Source organism: Lagenorhynchus albirostris, chromosome 1 (genome assembly GCF_949774975.1).
Source record: "Lagenorhynchus albirostris chromosome 1, mLagAlb1.1, whole genome shotgun sequence".
Classification (NCBI taxonomy): Eukaryota; Metazoa; Chordata; class Mammalia; order Artiodactyla; family Delphinidae; genus Lagenorhynchus; species Lagenorhynchus albirostris.
Window position 1 is genome coordinate 13,187,540 of NC_083095.1, and position 22,086 is coordinate 13,209,625.

A 22,086-nucleotide genomic window follows, 5' to 3' on the forward strand; every position below is an offset into this window, starting at 1 on the left:
CCAGATACGGAACATAGCATTTCTCTCAGCACTGAGTACGGATGATTGTTTCCCACAGTATTCTTTGTTTAGGTGTAATTGCCTTCCACCCATTTATGTTGTTTCTGCTATCCTCTAAATCAGGGGTCAGCGGCAGTGGACTAGATTTTGTCTCTGGACTGTAATTTGTTGACCCCTGAAGTAAATTCATCTGTTATAAGTCACATCTATGTTTTTTTCTTTTAATTCTACATTATTAATATCTTTTTAGGCTTTGTTTTAATTTATATCTAATGGCATCATATAGATTTGGTGGGTTTTCTCCTTTATATTGTTTTAGCCTTTCCAAATCTTATAACACGGAGACCATACCTCTTTTTATCACTTTTTCTGTACCTCTCTCTGCATGCTTACAACAAGAAATATAAAAATATTTTCATCTATTCTCTCTCTCGCTCTTAAAACTCATATTCATTTCAACTGTCAGTGGGAAGGAATGCTACGTAGGAAATAATCTATAAAAAACAATTTTTCTTTTGATGTTCTCTGATGTCTGTTAGTAGTAATTTTGTCAAAACACCAGCTGATCTTTGTGTAAACTGTTAGATTAATCAGAATTCACAAGACACTAAAGAAGCAAATCACAAAGGTATTTATAAAGGTGATGCCAAGGAGCATTCTCAATAATGAATGCCACCCCTGCCTTGTAGATAGTTCTGTCATCATGAATCATCCTTTCAACATGAGCTAAAAGGTATTTAAGACATTAAAGTTTCACTTTCGAGTATTAGTTTCATCTCAAAAATTGCAGAGGTGAGGATACTTGCTGAGATGGTAACAATTAGAATCGTTCATGATCCATTGCATTCTACAGTGTAGAGCAAAACAGACAGTGACCGAAGGAGCTTCCTCACTTTGAAGTAAATATGACTAATTCACAGCACTGGTAAATAAATATGTCTTTGTCAGAACTTTGTAATGATTCTGATGCCCTGGAATACATTTGCAAGAGGTGCCATTCGAAGGTTGAGCTAAAACCAGAAAAAGTGAGATGACTCTGGCGTGACATTAAAAAGAAATTACGTTCAGGTATGTGTGGTCCATCACATTAAGACTGCACTTGAGACACCAGACAGGGAGCAATCAAGCACGATTTAGGTGGTCTGGAGGAGGAAGAGTAGGTGGAAGTGAGGACCAGAATATGTGGGATTGATGTACATGAAGTGTCTCCGAAGGAACGGAAAATTTTGTAGGAAAAAAAAAAATAAGACCAAGGAACAGGGCATGGTTGGGGATGGGTGGGTACTGAAAGATGGGGGAAATATGGGATAATGGCAGTTAGCTCTTCGGAAGCTGCCACTGTAAGAAGAAATATGAAGCAGAGAAATTCTAAAGAGAATTTGAGATCAAAAGGCTAGAGGACGAGAGGTCAGTCAGAACATTACTAGATAGAAGTAGGTGTTTGGAGAGTGAAAGCGGAACAGAGACTCTTTCTTTGAAAGTAGGAGATGTAGGTTTTAGCCCTTCTTTCTGTCAGTTAACTCGGCTACTTCCTCTCCTACCAGCAGATTTCTGTGAGATTGCATGAACAAGACATAGCCTAAAAAGCTGGCCAGATCCTTACATGGTTATCCTTTTGCATCCTCAGTGGAAAACAGAGCTATCAGGAAGTTTCTGTAGTTCTCAGTAATACTCTAAGGCTTATGGAACTCAGTATCTCCAGTGGATTTCAGTTTCTCCATCTGTTAATAGAAGCACGTAAACTACAAACAGTAGAGAGGTTTCTGGGTTCAACATTAAGTCAAGTCAAATGTGTAGAGGTCTTGAGCAGCTGAAACTGTCCTCTACCAACTAACAATGTATGTTTCTTCTCGACAAAGTGAATTCTTTCCGTGTTCTTAATGCTCTAATAGCGTGGCTTCTTAACAGTGATGTTAATAGTGTGAATAGAAAAAATTGTTGCAAATACTTACAGGTGACTTTGAACACCTAATTTTTTTTTGTTTTGAAATGTAAATTAAATAATATGTACTTTAAAAGTAATAATTTTGATTGAAAGCAGATGCTGTTTGCCCTAATGTTAATCCCATGAGGTACATTTTTTCTAGTCTTCTTGAGATATAATTGACATGTAACATTATATTAGTTTAAGGTACCCAACATAATGATTTGATATATGTATATATTGTGAAATGATCACTGCAATAAGTTAACATCCTTCACCTCACATAGTTACATTTTTTTTCTTGTGATGAGAACTTTTAAGATCTACTCTCTTAGCAGCTTTCATAATACAGTATCATTAATGATAGCCCCATGAGATATTGTCAGAACTATATTAAAAGTTTTGTCTTAGGGAGTTTCTAGAATCCTGGAAATTTTGTGGTGATCTTCAGTTCAAGTTCTTAAAGTTAATTCACTGTTTAAAAAAATAAACTTACTAGTTCAAAGGCTACTTCTCTCTCCTCCAGTTTCTACCCATCTTCCTATACACACAGAGAGACAGACAGACAGACACACACACACACACACACACACACACACACACACACACACACATATGCTATCCTATATCCAAGAAGAAATGTTATTGAGGGTGGGGCAACCTTACAACAACAAAACAAAATCTACTTGCTGTTGTTAAGTATCTGTGTCAATTAAGTGTCATTGAAATGAGACATAAATTACGTCCCTAATATGAAAAAAGTTTGACCTAAATTAATGTCATTCTAGTAAGATAGAGAAAAAGAACTTTTTTCAAAAGGGAACAATAAAGAATCTGGCATTTTAACAGTGCAATTTTAAATTATTTTCTAAAGGACATATTAATGTGTCAAAGTACTAGAATTATTGCACATTGGTAGAAGTCTTGAGCATTCTAACTTGTTACTTCTCTAGACATAAACTTCAGCCAAACTTTTGGTGAAGCCTTTTTCCCACAGTCCATGGGCCTAATAATGAGCTACTTAGAAGCACAGGAGTCTTGCAGAACTTGAAAGGAGAGGAATAAATGATGGCTCATCTAAGAGATAATATATGGCTTCAGATTCTTCAAGTTCATTTTGTAAGTTTCTTGGAGGACTCTTGGGATATTGGCCCTTTGATACAACAAGTGAACTGCATAAAGATATAGTCAGTTGTAGAACTCTTCATTCATCCTACAAATTCTTGCCTGTTTACTATGTGCCAGGTGCTTGGATAAGAGTAGCAAACAACCTAGACAAGATTCTTGTCCTCCGGGCCTTATAATCTAAAAGGGGAACAGACATTAAACAAATTAGTACACAATTAAGTAATAACCCTTGAAGTAAGTAGTTGGAAGGAAATGCAGAGGTTGCTAGTGAAAAGACCTAAGTCTATTCTGGGTTATTAGGGAAGACCGTCCAGAGAAGTGACATTTGAAGTGTAACTTAAGAGGAAAAATAGAAGTTAGAGGAGCAACAGGAGGGGATACGGATGAACATTACAGACACAAGGCTTCACCCAGCATTTGTGATAGCCTAAAGACAGGAAGGTAAATATGAATATAGTGTAGTAAAGGCGGCCATGCAGGGCCTTTAGATTTGAGAGTCAAATGAACTTGGATTTAAATTCCAGCTTCATCAATTAATAACTGTGTGATCTTGAGCAAGTCACTTGGTTACAGGCATGATCTACAAGTTACTAGTGTATCCATTAGCCTTTTCTGCATAATAAACTACCTCAAATTAAGTGGCTTTAACACAACCACTGGGGGAGACTCACTTTGGGCTGGACCCACAGGGATGATTCTTGTGCTGTGCTCTTCCTGAAATATTCTTTCTCTTGGTTTGCAAAGTGCAGCTGAAAAGTCAAGAAACATGAGGACTGCAAAGTATCCATTTACTTTAGTAACATGAGGTTGTTTTAAAACCTTAGACTATACTGGTGTTATGGGGGTGGAAGTGGAACAGCCCTGTGTTTAGGAGTGAATAGAGGCTGTGGTAGGCAGACTAACAGCCACCCAAGGATGCTGACATTCTCATCCTCAGGACTTGTGAGCATGTTGGGTTACATGACAAACAAATTAAGGGAATTAAAGTTGCAGATAGAATTAAAGTTGTTAGTCAGCTGGCCTTAAAATAGGGAGATCATCCTGGATTCCCTGGGGGGGCCCATAAAAGTGGAAGAGGAAGGCAGAAGAGGAGAGTCAGATGGAGATATGCCTACAGAAGAGGTTAGAGTGATGCAGTGTGGGAAGTGACTCAGCTGCCACTGCTGGCTTAGAAGATGCAGGAAGAGGCCATGAGCCAAGGAATGTGGGCAGCCTCTTGAAGCTGGAAAAGGCAGGAAACAGACTTTCCCCTAAAACTTCCAGAATAAGTGCAGCTCTGCTGACACCTTGATTTTGGCCCAGTGACACCCACACCAGACTTCTAATCTACAACATAAAATAATAAACTTGTCTTGTTTTAAGCCACCAAATCTGTAGTAATTTGTTACAGCAGCAATAGGAAGTGAACGGAGAGTAAGTAAGGAGAGTCAGATCAGACATGTAGAGCACTCTTTAAAGAACTTTTGCCGTGAAAGGAAGAAGAGAAGAGAAGATGGGACATACGGGATTTAGGGAGGATGGTCGTGTTTTAAAGTGGGAGAGATTTTGTGACTTTGAATTTTCACATTATTTGTGTGATTTCTGTGTTATTTTTATGCTTCTTAGAAACACAACATCAGAGTGCTTCATCTGGCACTCCAACTACTGTCACATAAAAATCTTTAAAAGCAATTTATTTGCATTTGAATAAAACCCAGATATCTCTGCAATTTTAACATATGAGGGTTGCACTAAAATATCAGTTATTTAAGAAAATTTCTCTTTTGCTTAATACCGACTAAAACTAATTAGACCCTGTAGTACTGTAGAAATATATATTAAACATTTATAACCTTCGAAATTATGCTTACATTGAGAGAATAGGTAAGTCAGGACACCATAAGTTTGAATTTTATTTTAAAACCATTATAATTAAACATGTCATTATTTTTCAGTTCTATAAATTGTAACTGATGTCTGTAAATAATAACAGTAATCAATAGTCAGTTTTAGATAAAGGCTTACTGCATGTTTGGCCCAAGTTTAACTCTCAATAGCTCATTTAATCACCATGACAATCTTATGTGTGAGTCGGAATTATTTGTATTCCTATTTTATGGATATAGAGTATAAGCCATTCTACATATAAAGAAGATCATTTAGCAACTACAAATGAATTGAGATATAATCTTTTTCATATAGGAAGTTCCTTTTAGTTTAATCAAGGAACCAGTAGTCTATACAAGCCTCATATGAGGTATTCCATTGTATGGACTGTAAATAAGTCTCAGCATAATTTTAAGTTGATAAGTGTTTTTTCGTAAGAGTCACATTGATGAAATGTGCCTCACAGCTCCTGAGAGCATATCATACTTATTCACTTGTTTATTTATAATTATTGTCACAAAGGTGTACTATTGATGGTCCCCTTCTCTTCAGTTATGAACAGAATGAATCTTAAGACTTATTCCAAACGTTTCTAAGAGGGGAAGAGATCAGAATTTAAGAGATATGTTCATCAGGAAATGTGTTCTTGCTATGTTATTACCCGTTTTTCCTTTTCCTTTTCCCCTTCTTTTTTGCTGCCCATTGGTCTATCTGAATTGCAGTTTTTAGCTATTATAATATTTAACTATTTCTTCTTTTACTGTTAATAAACTTGAGATGAAAAATCTGCCCTAGTTCTCCTATATGGCTACAGCAGCCAGTAAGCAGAGTATTGCATGTTTATTCAATTCATGCAGCTGATATTAGTGGATGCTTTATATTTGCTAGTGTCAGACCCTGTACCTGGCAGAGAGAAAATTGCTCTGGGACTTTCATCTGCCTCATCGGTGCCAGATTTCAACTTTGTTTTCTGACAGCATACATTTCAATAAGCTTTTAGACTAAAAGGTAAAACATGTCATTAGAGAAGTATGAATCTATTTGTGGACTACACTCTATAAAGCTGAACTTTGTGTCTACTATTTTAGAAGCTTTGGAGGTTTTTTTAAAAAATGTCTTTAGGAATTTAAAAATTATTCTTCCCTTGCTTAAACCTCATTCTTTCCCTTATCTTCCTCTTCTAACCCCTTCCATTGTGCTCGGTGGATAACCCCGTGTGCACAAGCACCCTAAATCTTAACCGAGTGTGCCTTATTCATCTTAAGTAAAACCTCCTGTCCTTGGAGGATGGTACTTACCCAGCAGCCCTTTTACAGAGGGTCTGCTGGATAGGTCCCGTTGCTCCATCCTACTCTTGTGCTCAACAAAGTAATGGTAGTTAAACATCATTTAAAAGTCATTTCCCGGGCTTCCCTGGTGGCGCAGTGGTTGAGAGTCCGCCTGCCGATGCAGGGGACACGGGTTCGTGCCCCAGTCTGGGAAGATCCCACGTGCCGCGGAGCGGCTGCGCCCGTGAGCCATGGCCGCTGAGCCTGCGCATCCGGAGCCTGTTGCTCCGCAACGGGAGAGGCCACAACAGTGAGAGGCCCGCGTACCGCAAAAAAAAAAAAAAAAAAGTCATTTCCCATCAGAGCTTCATTTGTGAAGGCGCTTTTTTCCAACTCCCTAACCTCAATCCTGTACCTAACTGACTCCTGGGACACGTGCTTGCCTTTTCCAGTGACTTATTCAGGCCTAGCTTCCCTTTCGTCCAGTTTCCTTCCATCCCCTTCCACAATTTTAGCAGCCGTATTGATAACCATGCCAACACCATGTCAAGCCACCTTGACTTGTGATGTTTTAACCTTTACTTCACTGTAGCCATTCATAAGCCTAGCCACACATTAGGCCTTGTCACTAAAACCAGTCACACGTCTAAGAGCTCTAATCAGCTTTCTTCTTTGACCGTGATCTTCTCTTTTTCTCCTTTCTCACACTCCCTGGGCCTGTTCTTCAGTCCTCTGACCCTGCCTTCCCTCGAGTCTTTCCTGCCCCTTTCCCCGCACCATCTTTGGGTTCCACGTGCCTCGTTACTGGCCTGGCATCTGCCTGGTCTGGCACGCGAGAACCACTTGCCCTGTTAACCTTCCTCCTCGCCTGACATGGCAGTTGCTTTGATTACTCTCTAAACTGTTTTTCCAGTACCAGCTTTCTAAGCTTTTCTCATATGTCTCCAAAATGTGTCAGCTGGGTCTGGTCTGAAATTCATGCTGATAGTCTCAACAGAATTTCACAGAGGTTAGCAGACATTTTACTCCTCTCTCCTGAGTGGCATGTGACTTTTGCTAACCTCTTACAACTTCTCAGCCCTGCAGCCTTACCAACGTCGTCTTCCCTGTCTGAGGTGCCCACTTGTCCTACTGCCACTGAAAGTCTATCAAATCTCTCTGGCTGCTGCAAACCCTCAGATTTTCTCCCCCGCTTCTTTCTTCTGCACCTTCAAAATTTCTGTGTCCAATTTGAAATGCCTATCAAATTGGTAGAAATGAAAGATAATGACAATATCAAGAGTTGGTGAGAACTTTGTTTTCTAAGGCATCCAGTCACTGTTAGTGGGGAATATACATGACCTTTTGGAGGAAGGTACCTGTAAACATTGGCAGCAGTTAATAAAATTAATATGTACGTATGTTGTGACTTAGGGTCAGAGTCTAAACAGCCATGATATCCGATGCATATGTGATTATAAACCAGATCCGTGGCTGGGGAAGAGTAGCTACAAAGAGCATTAGTGGGCAAATGACAAACTTCGAATAGAGAGTATAGATTAGATAATAGTATTTTTATCATAAAGTTTCTGATATTGATAATTGTACTGTGGTTAGATGAAAGGGCATTCTTTTTTTAGTATTTGCACACTGAAAGACATAGGAGCTTGATGTCTCCAACTTATTCTCAGTTGGCTCAGGGGAATTACACAGAGAATACTAAGCCAATGAAGCAAAATATAAACAATTGGTGAACTTGCATACTGGTTATATGGGGATTACTTGTGCTGTTCTTGCAAATACTTTTTGTATGTTTGAAATTGTATCGAGATATTAAAAAAAAACCCATAGGTAAGGTATTATGATCTAGGAAAAGCTTTTTAAATAGGGCCCAGATACAATGGACAATTTTCACCAGCCTTCCTTGACTAAGGATATAATTCCAAGTTTTATACCACTGTCCCTTATCATGTAAGCCTATGGAACAAGATAAGAGTATAATTTTTCCAAAACAGTGTTATCCAAGTTTGTAGCTTTGTCTGAAGTCATTATAGTAAATAATGAGAAAGATGACATTTATTGTCCTGTATGTATTATTTCTCACAACTGAACATATGATGAGATTTGGACTGCAGGCAATTTGAGGTTCTACTCTCTGGCAAGAACCTAGAACGTAGCTCTTTGTGGTCAAATTCAGAGCCATCTGCTTTAACAGGAGGTGGGTTAAGATGAGAACTGAGGGCAAGGCCAGGTACTTTTTTGGAGAAAACAGCCGTGGGCCCTCTCCTACAAGATATAAATTGACTTTCTTAAGTTCTGTGTCAGAAATATGTCAGCAATAATCTTAGGTTAGCACATTCTCAAAAAAGATGGACACTCATTGTTTACTGTGGACATTAAAAAGAAATCTTAGTACAGCCCCGTAGGAATGTCTCCTTCTGAGTACTGTGACATTCTGATGAGCCCTCCAAAACTTGATTAAGAAAAGCATGTAAAAAAGAGAAACTTTATGACGAAATATGTAGAATTATTGGCTCTAAGCCTTTCAGATATTTGAAGGTCAGGATAGTTGATTTTAAGACAGTTTTTCTGACAGTAATTAGCAATACCAGTTGCCCAGTGGGGCTGATCCTGATAAATGATAGTAAAAACCATACCAGGAGGGGAAAAAGGGCAACCTATATAGCATTTTAAAAAATCACTGTTTTAGAGTCAGACTGCCCATGTTCATAATCCTTATTCTCTCACTTAACAGATATGCAACTCTGGATAATTTTTTTAACCTCTCTGGGTTTCACTATTTTCTAGAGATTACCTGTTTTCTCTGGGGATTATACTATTATTTTAATCGCACCAACTTCGTAGCATTGTTTATGAGGATCAAATTTGTTATCATATCCAAATAGAACAGGCACATAGAAAGTGCCCAATATCTCTAGTTGTTATTTCTTTGTCTAGTCTTAAAAGCAGTGAGCTGTGATGAGATACAGATTTTAAAGGAAGGCAGCCAAAACCCTGTTTTACATCGCTTAGTTCTTATCTGCCGGGAGCCCTTTCCCACTTACCGTGACTAACCTGGGTTACTAAGATGCTGCTTCTACACAAACGGCGGTAGCCAGGAGTGTAAACTGAGCCAACACCACTTAGTCCATTTTCGTTGTATGTCCACAGAGGCAAAAAGCCTCAGGAATATCAGTAAAAACTGGATACTCTCATGCTGTTTCTTATCATGAAGAGAATAAAAGCCGTTGGCACTGGCTTAAAAAAAAACCCTCACGCTTGCAGTTTGTTGAGAAAGAAATTGACAAAGACCTGAGAAATCTAATTTCTAGAATTCTAATGAATCCATAATTTTGACAGGAAAGTATTCAGGGTAGATGAGTTGGCATGGACCAAGGCCCACCAGGCAGAGTAGATCTTAAATAATGCTAGTAGTAGACAGTTTCCACTCACGTGCTTTATTCCATCTGAACTTTTAAATAAGTCTTTTTTATGGAGAAATGTAATTTATGCTCAGTGGGAAAGGGGTGGGATGGGGGATAGGGGAAAGTGGATGTTCCATGAGTTATAAAGCTGAGAAGACTCTTCCTCTCAGATGTTAGTAATGATCTGGGTTTTCATTGATGTCTTTGACCATATTCATGCCACTGCTAACTCTATCCCGGAATCTGCCTGCATTCTTGATTCCAGTGTTCTCTTTCAAGAGAGTAAAAATTTTATATGAATAATTCAACTCAAATTGAATAATATCCCTGTAGTCTTTTCTAAATTTTGTTTTATTTGTTATGTCACTGCCTGGCTAAGTTGTTTTTAGTTTCAAGGCCAAGCCCAACCTTCCCCTAACAGAGTTGCTAGCTCTCTGGATAAATACAGAGGTGTAAAGAGACCAGAAATGCAGTTCCAGCACATCCTCAGTAGGCAGAGATCTTGTTAACGATGAAAACTTCATGCTCCATTTCACTTTTTAAAGCTCTGAACCTCACTAGTCCCTCTCTAAATACAGTAAGCTCCAGGACAGCTATGCCAAGCAAGGCCGGAAGTCAGGGAGAAGTGATCTAAATGCTCAGGAGAAATGGCGCTGGGTGCGTACGCTGTGATGATGAAGTTAATGGTGCTGGCGAGCTGTAAGACGCTACTCTCAGATGTTTCCCATGTGCTGGCAGTCCGCATTCATTGGTTTGTTTGTAAATAAACTTCATAGGCACTTTTCCATTCAGATTTTTAATGCTGTCTTTTGAGTGATGTTCTGAAAACTTTTTTGTCTTGTAACTCCTTGGAAAATCTGATAAAAGCTGTGGACCCTCTCTTGTCAGTAGAATGCACACATGCTTACATATACTTGAGAAAATTGTGCATAATTTCAAGGAATTTATATGCAACCTCCTCTTAATGATCTAACTGGCCATAAGAAATTTATCTTCCTTTTCCTAAAAGATTTCCAGAGGGCTCTTTTTTACCTTTTAACAGTCTTAGAATAATAATTCAAGATGGTGATGGTGATGATGATAACTACCATTTATTGAGCTTTTACTATTTGTTAGACACTGTGCATTCCTCATTTCCAAAGGTGAACTCTGGATCATCCCTTCCAGATTTGTCCTTCCTGCAGCCTTCCCCATCTCAGGTAACACCAATTCCATCTCTTCATGTGCTCAGGTAGGGCTGGGTCCTTACCACCACCAAGCTGTCACCTTTCTCCTAGGCTCCATCATCTCTCCTTGTTTACTGCAAGTGATCTCCCTACTTTCCCTCTTGAAAGTTAACACAGCAGCCAGAGTCATTGATCCTGTTAAAATGGAAGTCTTATCATACCACTGTTGTACTCAATCTTCCAGAGGCTTCTTATTTCATTCAGAGTAAAATCTGAAATCCTTACAACGGCCAGAAACCTCTGTGCTCTCCAGCTCCAGGGGCCACAAGAAAAAATAAAGAGAACCAAAAATGGTAAATAGGAAGGCTAATATGACAAACTCTAAATATATACTTGCTCTCTTTTCTTTCAGCCTCTTTGAAAGACATAAATCTATATAAGGTAATAATTATAATGTGTTGTTGGATTTGTTAACATAGTTATACTATGTATAACAATAATAGCTCAAAAGGGAGGAAGAAAGAATAGAGCTATGTAGGAGAAATGTTTCTGTATATCACTGGAATTAAGTTGGTATAAATCTGAAACTGTGATAATGTGTGTATGGTAAGCCATAGAGCAACCACTAAGAAAATAACTAAAAAAAGTGAAATTCATTAAAGAAATTAAAATGTTACACTAGAAAATATTTACTTAATGAAAAAGAAAGAAGTAAGGAGGAATAGGGGAACAAATAAAGATATGAAATATGTAGAAAACAAAAAAGTAAAATAGCAAGACATAAGTCCAACTATATCAATAATAACATTAAATGTGAATGGATTAATCAGTACAATCAAAAGACAGAGATTGGCAGACGGGGGAAAGATTCAACTATATACTGTTTACAGGAGATACACTGTATATTCAAAGGTACAAACAGGTTAAAAAGAAAAAGGATATGAAAAGATAAATCATGCAAACGGCAACCACAAGAAAGCAGGAGCGGCTATACTAATATCAGACAAAATATACTTAACAAAAACGTATACTAGAGATAAAAATGGATACTTCATGATGGTAAAAGATTCTATGTTTATGGATTGAAAGTCTTTATATTACTAAGATGGCAATACTCCCCAAATTGATCTATAGATTTAACAAACCTCTCTCAAAATCCCAGCTTATTTTTTATGGAAATTGACAAAGTCATCCTAAAATTGTATGGAAAACTCAAGGAACTTTAGAATAGCTAAAACAGTTTTGAAAAGGAAGAATTAAGTTGGAAGACTCACACTTTTAAAACTTACTACAAAGCTACAATAATCAAGAAGTGTGGCACTGGAATAAAGATAGACATATAGATAATAGATTAGAATTGAGAGTCCAGAAATAAACCCCCACATTTACTGTCAATTGATTTTTTGACAAGGGTGCCAATGAGGAAAGAACAGTCTTTTTAACTAATGGTGCTGGAACAGCTGGATAACCATATGCAAAAGTATGAAATTGGGCCCATAACTCAAAACATACACAAAACTTAACTCAAAATGGATCAAAGATGAAAAGTAAGAACTAAACCTATAAATTTCTTAGAAGAAAACATAGGGGTAAATTTTTGTGACCTTGGTTTTGGCAGTGATTTCTTAAATGTGACATCAAAAGCACAAGCAACTGGGCTTCCCTGGTGGCGCAGTGGTTAAGAATCTGCCTGCCAATGCAGGGGACATGGGTTCAAGCCCTGGTCCGGCAGGATCCCACATGCCGCGCACAGCTAAGCCCGTGCGCCACAACTACTGAGCCTGTGCGCTAGAGCCCACGAGCCACAAGTACTGAAGCCTGCACACTTAGAGCCTGTGTTCCGCAACAAGAGAAGCCACCACAATGAGAAGCCCGTGCACTGCAATGAAGAGTAGCCCCCGCTCACTGCAACTAGAGAAAGCCTGCGCACAGCAACGAAGACCCAACTCAGCGAAAATATAAATAAATGAATAAATAAATAAATTTTTAAAAAAAAGCACAAGGAACTAAAGGAGAAACATAAATTGGGATTTCTGCAGGGGGAGTGTGTGAAAATATTTTAAAATTGAATGTGGTGATGGCTGCACAACTCTGAATATACTAAAAACCATTGAATTTTACACTTCAAATTGGTGAATTTCATGGTATGTGAATTATATTGTGAAGAAAAAACCAAAAGGGGCAAAAAAGAAAAAACCCTTAATAGACGTTTCACAAAAGAAGATACAGAAATGTCCAATAAGGCACAGAAAGATACTAAATATCATTATTATTCAGGAAAATGCAAATTAAAACCATAACGAGATACCACTACATACCAAACAAAACAACTAGAATTATAACAACTGAGGGTACTAGGTACTTATCTTACAGAGATTCCCACTAACCTCATATCCCTGCTATTGATAGAACTTACCCTGTAACACCACTCCAGGTATCGCAGCTCCTGCTGTTACAGTCCTTTGGCAGCCTGTATATCTACCTTACCAATGTTGACAGCTTGGACCACTGGATAGAGTTGGCTGTTCAGCTTATAAAGTGTGCAACGCTGTACCTACAAATAAAGCATATTTATTTTATGAATGTCAAGTCTTCACCTTGGGCTGTTGGTCTATTCTACAAGTAGGAAGCAGGTGACGATGTTGTTTTAGGTTTGTCTTCTTAGATTTGTAGTTAATTTTTCTTAGTCTCCCCAGTAAATGCAAATAAAACACTTTCTATGTTTCAAGAAACAATAATCTATAGTAGTTCTGATTTCCATTTTATAGATAAAGAACTAACACTGAGAGAGACTTTATTTGCTCAAGACAGGACACAGTGGAGCCATTGTCTAATTCAGGTTTATTGATTATAAAGCCCAGGTTCTTTGGATTATATCAAGTTGCCTCAAAGACAGGAGTACATTGGGTTATTTTTTTTTTTTACAACTCACTTGCCTTTGAGTTTCAGAGTGATTTTTTTTTTTTAAGATGAATACATTGATCATGACTTTAAAAAGCTCAGAGTTTAGCAGAGAAAGGAAGTATGCAAATAGACATTTTCAGTGCAGCAAGATAATTGCAGTGATATAAGTTTTTAATAAACACAGGGGGTAACATAAAAGGAAGTGATCAACTCTGCTGGAGTGGTTATTGAAAATGAGATAATTAAGTAGGACATTCAAGGGTGTGTAGGAGTTTGTCAGTTGGTCAACTGACCTCTGAATGCCTATTTCTGTACCATGACGAACTATGGAAACCATATGCATAAACATCAGTATTAGATTTAAATAAGTGACTACTTAAAGGTAGAAAAAATTCACTGTTAGTTTGCAGGAATGCTGTGTTCCTTTACACCTTTTTAATAATTAGCTTTGTGTTAAGATATAATTAAAACCTCTTGGCAAAATACAAAAGTCTTAAAAGGGCAGTGCTTTTTGCAGGCATGTGCTTTGCAAAATACTTTGCAAAACAACCAGCTTTTAGAGTTCTTTCATTCTGTTGCATCAGCTGTTTGGAATTTGAAAAACGGTCAAGATAAAAATTTGTGAGTTAATGAAGATTTTGCTTTGGTCTTTTATCAAATTGTGGTAAACTTGACAAATGAATATACTTGGGATACATGCTTTTCAGATTTTTTTTAGGAGAAAAGCTTTAATCTATATCTGTGACTGTTTTCTAGGTGTACATTGTTTCTCACACACAAATGTTGTGTAAGACAGTAATGGTTAGTTTCTGATGAAACTATTATCAGTTTATCGATAAATGTCTTAGAGCCTATTATGAACACAGTTGTGGCTTATTCAGCTCCTAATTTACGTCTCACTGTAGCTTTTTTCTCTCTTATTTCATTATTCCTCTTGGGCTAAAATGGGCAAATTGAAAGGCAAATGGGAATCATTTAGTTTCAGGTGTTTTGATTCAGCCCTGTTGTGCTACTTCTACTTTTGAGTTATGTGGAACCATAAGAAGGCTACCTGCTGCCTAATAGACATTTTTAGAAGGGCTCTCCATAGACAATTCTGGAAAATAGGGAATCTGCTTAAAAATAGTGACCGGCCACTACTACAAAGGAAAGGCTGGGAGTTTTGTTTTGTTTTTTTCATTTTTTAGTTATTATGGTGGTTGATGTTTTGGTACTTTACAGCAAGTTAAGAAGTCTATGGTAATGGCAGAGGTTTCTGATATGCTGGATTTGGGAAAATTATTTTAAAATATGCAGATTTCATGTAATAGTTTTAATAGTAATACTCTGTGCAAATTCATTTGATTGTGGTTTAGGGTAGTCATTAACTTATGGAACTGTATTTATATGAATTTAGTAATATATTCTATATGAAACTAGATACTAAGAATTGTACAAAAATAATGTATTAAAATCAATGCCTTATGGTTAATCCAAAGTGGTTAAAAGGAAATATTTCCTTTAGTTTATGAATACAAGTCAAAGACAGAAAAAATATATTTCATTTTTAGATTATATAAATGGTGGAGAACTTTTTACTCATCTTTCTCAAAGAGAGCGTTTCACAGAGCATGAGGTGCAGATCTATGTTGGAGAGATCGTGCTTGCCCTCGAACATCTCCACAAGGTAAGAGATGCTTAACCTTTGGGATTTCCTTTTTTTAAAAATCTAGTAACTGAGGTAATGATGGAGCTAAAAGAGCTAATGCGTTTACATGTCATTGTCTTGGTGGAGATTGTGGAAGCACACTCATAGACCATTACCAAGCTTTTCAATTTCATTGTTCCCTTTGTAAAAGTCTAATTTCCTTTTATAGTTTCTGGGTTGCAGATTAAAAAGGTAGAACCTGAGCATTTTTTTGGTTTTGTTCATGAAAAATTCTGATGCTTATTACAAAGTATCATTAGAATAAAGGATTTTCATTCTTAAAATAACCTTTAAGATGAACCCACAAGTCATAATATGTATTTCCTTAATTGTGACTTACTCCACTGCAGACTCTGCCTGTGCATCTTCAGAATATGTTTCCCAATTAGCTTGGAATATTTGAAAGAAGCACTTACCTATGCTACCCAGCTATCCCCCTCTCCCACTCTCGCTTTCTTTTCCATTTGGTTCACCCCTAAGGTCCTCTCTTGCTCCCCCTCCCTCCCTCCTGCTCTGTTGCCTTCATGTGGCATGAACTCAGTTACTCAACTTTTTCAGTGGAATTCATATATGTATGTGATGCTGTTTGAACTCTATAAAATCGGTTTAAACTTTTAAAAAATATTACTTCAGATACTATTAATCTTGATCCAAGAAATTTTGACTAAAAATATTTTTTTAATGAGGAAGCATTACTGTAGAAGCAAACAGTCATTATGTAGACTAGGCTTGTGTGTATTTCCAAGAAATAGAAAGTACTAGAATAATTCTTATCAAAGTTGTGTGAGACCATAGGAGGATGACTCGAGTTGCTAAATTCGGATGATACAGGTACATCATAAAGCTGCTGTTTTTCTTTGTTATATATTCAGATGCTACACTAGATTACAGATTAAAAAAAGATGGAAGTGCTGATTATGGAGCATAAAAAAGAATGGAGAGAAATGAAGGAAAAAGGCAAGGAAAAAGGATGACATTTTTAAAGGGGCAGGGAGATTAGAATTGCAGGATGGCGGTAACGGGTGGGAGAGGCTGTGAGAAAAGATGATGAGAAGATATAAGAAGGAAGGCATCAAGAAATGGGTAGATCTAGCCCAGAACAGGAACACAACTGGGCAGGTAGAGGGAGACAGGGTTCAGAAGAGGAATTCTAAGGAGAGTGAATGAAAAAACGTCTAAGAACAGGAGGGAAGTAGAGAAGGCTCTGGGGTGCAGGGCTGCAGTGCCATGGAGTCAAAGGAAGGGGAGTGTAAGGTGGGAGCTGAACTGAAGTGATAGGAACAGGCATCTGTATTCCTTCTGATAGAATTGGTGGTGTGGGGATGAACTTTATGCCTATGGTTATTTTTGTGGGGTATAAAGTAGTTAGGACATTTTTATACATGAGCCAAATTGGGCCAGGGAATAGGCTGAAAAGCTTTGTTTTATGCTTAGGGGAATCAGATGTAATTTTTATAATATAAAAACGATGGTGGAAATCACCATAAATACCAGAGTAAACACAAACAAAATACAAAGCTCTGACAGGTAAGCTAGTAAATTCAGTTTTTGGTTAGTATGAAAACTGTTAATTCTGTTTCTTAAAGGGAAAATTCATGAACATTCATTATTATTAAAACAGGGTAATCAGAAACACAGAGGTAGAGAATATGATGAGTACAAGATATAAATGTAATTGATATAGAGGGAAGTATATAGCAGATTAGATCTTAGCTAAATTTCTCTTAATCTGACTACCTAAAAAGATAAATACAAAGAGATATAACACAAAGCTAATAATGATAATCTTGATATAGCTACTAACACTGAGTTTCTCAGGAAGAGGCAAAAACGGGGAGTTTACTTGGAAGTGATGAGGTAAAGCAAGTAGTAAATGACTTATTCCTAAAATCTTTTCCAAAGAGGTTGTTAAAAAAAAAGTCATACTGGTTGTTAGGTGCTTGTAAGGCTTCAAGTCAAATGTCTAACAGACTGTGCATTTACAATATATAATAATGTTATAAAATATGAAAAAAAAACCCACTGAGGTTCTTGAAAGAAAATTGCCTAGTGTTTTTCCTTGTGTCATTTTTTGTTTCAATTTTAAGAAAGCATCAAGAATCTTATTTTTCATATACTTAGTGTTGAGGAAAGCAGTGTTTCTAAGTTTAAAAACATTTAATTCGGGCTGACATAACATGGAACGTGGAATTCATGCATATCAAGTACTTCTTATATAACTTGGGTAGATTCATTTGTCATAGAGCTGAAGTGTTTTACTATAAAACTTACATACAAAACAAAATAGAAGGATATTTAAATATCTAATTGATTTACATTGCTTATTTAGAACTAAAGATCAACTAAAATTAACCTGTGATCTTCAGCCTTCATGTTTAGGAGTGTATTATTCAACAAGCCTTTATTAATTACCTATTTGACATATGACACTGTGCTAGATACTAGGTAAATGCATAAAAAGTGAAAAAACAGAGTTTGGATATGGTTATATCAAGAAGAACAGGAAGTACCTAGAAAATATCAATTACTTTTATGTAAGTACGATGTAAATATAGATGCTATAGGAATAAAAACAAAGAAATGACCAGTGTGGGAAGTGGTTACTCAGGAAAGCCTTCTGAAGCCATTAGAAGTGATGGACATGAATTGGCTAAGAAAGCACCTGAAGATCATCTGGAGTGAGGATGAAATCCATCAAGAACAGTGACCCAGGAAGAAGCAGTAGTCAAAGTAGACCCAACAGAAGCTAGTCCGACAGGAATGTACCCTCATTATATGGAGCATGAAGACATGGTTGCAGAGGGAACCCAGCAGATAAACCCTGAGATGGAGGAATTTAGATTTGCCCCGACCTGTGACTAAGAGCCATCTTAGCACCCTGAGCAGGAGAATGCCTTTTTTTGGTTTGTTTTTAAGGTAGATAAGAAAGACTTTTCTAATTTATTTTTTGGAAATTGTTATTTTAATATGCATATTTGTTTGTTTTTACAGTTGGGGATTATATACCGTGACATTAAGCTTGAGAATATTCTACTTGATTCTAATGGCCATGTGGTGCTGACAGATTTTGGTCTGAGTAAGGAGTTTGTGGCTGATGAAGTGAGTATTATATTTTAATTTGAAGTTAGTAAAACAGAGTGTAAACAATGATGAAAAATTAGCTATAGAATGACCGTTTAATGGGATAGTACTAAACAGATTATGGATTTTTGTACAAGTTTGCCCAAAGGAATATCTTGACATGGATAACTGTAAAGTTTTTAGTTTAAAATTACCATGGAACCATCCTGCTAGAATTCCAGTAATCCTTTTACGGATATAACAGAATTCCCCAGTTAAAAACAAAACAAAATTATGCATTTAACTTTCTCCATAAAATATAACTGAAATTTTAAAATAATGCTTTGGGCCTTTTAGGAAAATCGTGGCTTAGATAATAGCCAGTAAAGAATTACAAAACAAAGCACATACAGTTTACATTATAATTACAAGGTAGGACATGTCATGATGGCTCTTTGAACTCACTTGACAAGAATAGCAAGGATCTACTAGACCTAATTTTTTAATAAACTTGCTGTTTTTTTGCCCATACAAACTAAAATGTAATAGCTAATGTACAGATTTTAAATATGAAGGACTTTGCGTTTTCAGCATTGATTAAAATTTGTTTATTGTTAAAGACTTATTTAATAACATTTAAAATTGTACATTTATTAGTTGTAATTAGATACTATTTATGTAGCAGTTGTAATAAAAAGTACATTTTTACACTGCTAGTTTTTCAAGACAACTAAGTAATTTGAATGCCAGTTCCTTTCTATCCAAGAAATTATTGTTATAGTATACAGAATCACAGTTAAATTTTTGTAATAAAGGACTTCTTTACTTGTAATTTGGGTTCCAAATTAGGTGTATCTATTTCTGATTGTTTGCTTTTTAGAATATTGCCAAAGCAGTCCTAGGTGAGTTAGATAAGTACTAAAATTATGAAAACAAAGGATCCCAATTTTTTCTCATATCTATATTCAATCACTTATCAATAAATATTTATTGACCACTTCTACTATGCTAGATATTGGATAATACAGTGACAAAAGGGAAATGGTCTCTGCCTTCATGAACCTGAGGGTTTAACAATATGTTGATTATCTTTGATAGAAAAATCATAGTTATGAAAAAGATGAGATGAATTTTTGAGGATTTTTCTTCAAAGTTTGATTTTTCAAACTTTGTTAAAAATTTTAGTGGCAACTTGAAAAATGTGACAGCTGAAATATGTTTGATGGTTGTTTCCTCACTAAACCCTACTACAAGTAAAAGTAAAGGCGTAAAATAGGCATATACTCAAAAGGGAGAGAGGAAAACAGCAACCAGATTCTGGAAGATGGACAGCAGAAATACTAGTTGTAACCGATGTAACACGCCTGAAACAGCTGAATCCTAAGCCAGTAATATGAGAATCCCCAAAGCAGGCTAATTTGCACCTCTGACCCCCAGAAAGGCTCAGGAATTGGGGGCACCAGGCATCGCTCAAAGCAAGAGTGCAGGACACAAGAGGATTAGTTGGAAGTCTATATAAGAAACAGGTACCCCCTAGATCTCAGATATACACTATCCCCGTAGGAAACCTTGCCTTTCTGACCCTCATGGAAAGCTGACAAGGTTAAATAGACAAAACTGTGGATTCAGGGACAAGGGGCACGGTTGAGGGAGAGGACACCGTCAAAGCTAGGGGATGGCGTGAAGATTGCCACACTACACTGTGGAACTGCCATGGCCTCTTGCTGCCCCTTCCTTCTGAGAACAGTGACTTCCTAGACAAGACCTGGGAGGATTCCTCTCTGAGAACTGAGAAAGAAATCTACAGATGCTGTCGGCTAGTGGTTTTGCCAGTGAACTGGCCCAGCCAGATCTCCCTGCAGTGATGCCTGCGGCTTAGCAAGCCCAGCCTATGCCGCAGAAGCACATTTGTGATGATGTCACAATTTCTCTTGATATTTTGATTTCATTGTATTTCAATATCATGAGTTTGCTCTGTCCTACAATATATGTAAAAACATTATTCTGAGAAGGGGTCTATCGGCTTCAACAGACTGTCAAAGGACCCTTGGCATGTAAAGATGGAGGACTCCCCCTGCATAGAGAGAGTTGGTGATCACTTTTTTCTCTCCCCATGGAACCGCACGTACATTTACTCATTCACTTCATCAGTATTTGTTGAGAGACTTCTATCTGCTAGACATTAGGCTAGGTTCTGGTGATACTACAATGAAAGAATCAGTTCGTGAATCCTGTATTTCTGGACATGTGTGGCTCATCATTTGGCAGTAGGCAGAAACAGACTTTGGCACTGAGGAAGAGCAAAATGTTTGAAACCAAAGCAAGAGGTAAACAAAAATCAAACATGATCAGAATTGTTGGGTTTTAATACAGTAATACAAATTGGTCAGAACTGCTGGGTTACTGAATCAGCTGCGTCACTTCTCACAAGAGAGAATTGTGTTTTCTGCTGGTCAATTCAACAGCTATTCCTCAAGGGAATGAGGGGAATTCTTGTCGGATGCCACAGTTTTGGAGCAATTGGTTATTTAGGTGCAAAAATGAAACAATGGGATTCAATCTGAAGTGGAGAAGTAATTTATAGATTCCCTTATTCACAATGCAACCTAGCTGCATTTCATGTAATTATGTGTTATAGTCATGTGTTATTAAGCCTTACAGTTTCATCTGTCTTCTCCCCTCAGACTACCAGCTCATTCTTCCTCTTAGCTGAAGAGGACATACTGGCTTGCTAGGCTTCAGGTTTAACTCTTAGGGCTCAAGTAGGGACTCTCCTTTTCTGAGTTCCCTAAAACTTGATCTAATGGTCCTTTGCTCCCCCCTTATTCCACCTGGCATCCGCTTAGCAAGTGTCCCTGCCTAGACCTATTGCACCTCAAAAATATTCCCATCCAACAATTTCTATTTTGATTAGCTAGCATTCCTTTTAGGTTTCCCATGTCAGCCTGACTTATTTCTTGGAATGAGCTTCTTTTTTGTCTATTCCTACGCTACCTCCTTTGTTTTCAGCTTAAACTTCACTTTGAGGAGTTTCCTCCCTGGTTTCCAGTTTATACAGAGAGATTATACATCTCTACCTCTATCTGTAACTGACCCTCTTCTTTTCTACCTCTTCTTCTGCTTGGACGCTTTCTGTCACCATTTAAGCAAGCCTAGTCCCTCCCATCTTAAGTGTTTAAAAATGGAGAGATGAGTGGATGAATGGACTGACTGATGAACAGCAAACAATCTCAGAATCCCCTATTCCCTTCTAGTTGTTGTCCTATGTTCTCCTTTGTCAGTATTTGTCTGTGCAGTCTATTACCCACAGGTCACTCACCCCTTAATCTACTCCAGTGTGGCTTGCACCTCCTACCAATTGACTGAACCTGTTCTTGCCAAGGCCACTATTGACCTCCATTTTAGGTTTTTTAATTTTATTTATTTTTGGCTGTGTTGGGTCTTTGTTGCTGCACGCGGGCTCCCTCTAGTATGGCAAGCGGGGGCTACTCTTTGTTGTGGTGTGTGGGCTTCTCACCACGGTGGCCTCTCTTGTTGCGGAGCACAGGCTCTGCGTGCGCCAGCTTCAGTAGCTGTGGCACGTGGGCTCAGTAGTTGTGGTGCGCAGGCTTAGTTGCTCCGCGCGGGCTTAGTTGCTCTGTGGCATGTGGGATCCCCCTGGACCAGGGCTCGAACCCGT

The 22,086-nt window shown here is 37.6% G+C and overlaps 1 protein-coding gene across 3 annotated transcripts in view; it reads left to right on the forward strand.

Annotated features, from left to right (window-relative positions):
• Positions 1–22,086, forward strand: part of RPS6KA5 (ribosomal protein S6 kinase A5) — a 182,359-nt gene that overhangs the window by 92,825 nt on the left and 67,448 nt on the right. For all 3 annotated transcript variants that reach the window (XM_060169782.1, XM_060169939.1, XM_060169854.1), the window contains 2 exons: positions 15,211–15,326; positions 18,339–18,446. In XM_060169782.1, coding sequence (XP_060025765.1) covers positions 15,211–15,326; positions 18,339–18,446 — 224 coding nt within the window. The remainder of the gene's footprint in view (positions 1–15,210; positions 15,327–18,338; positions 18,447–22,086) is intronic.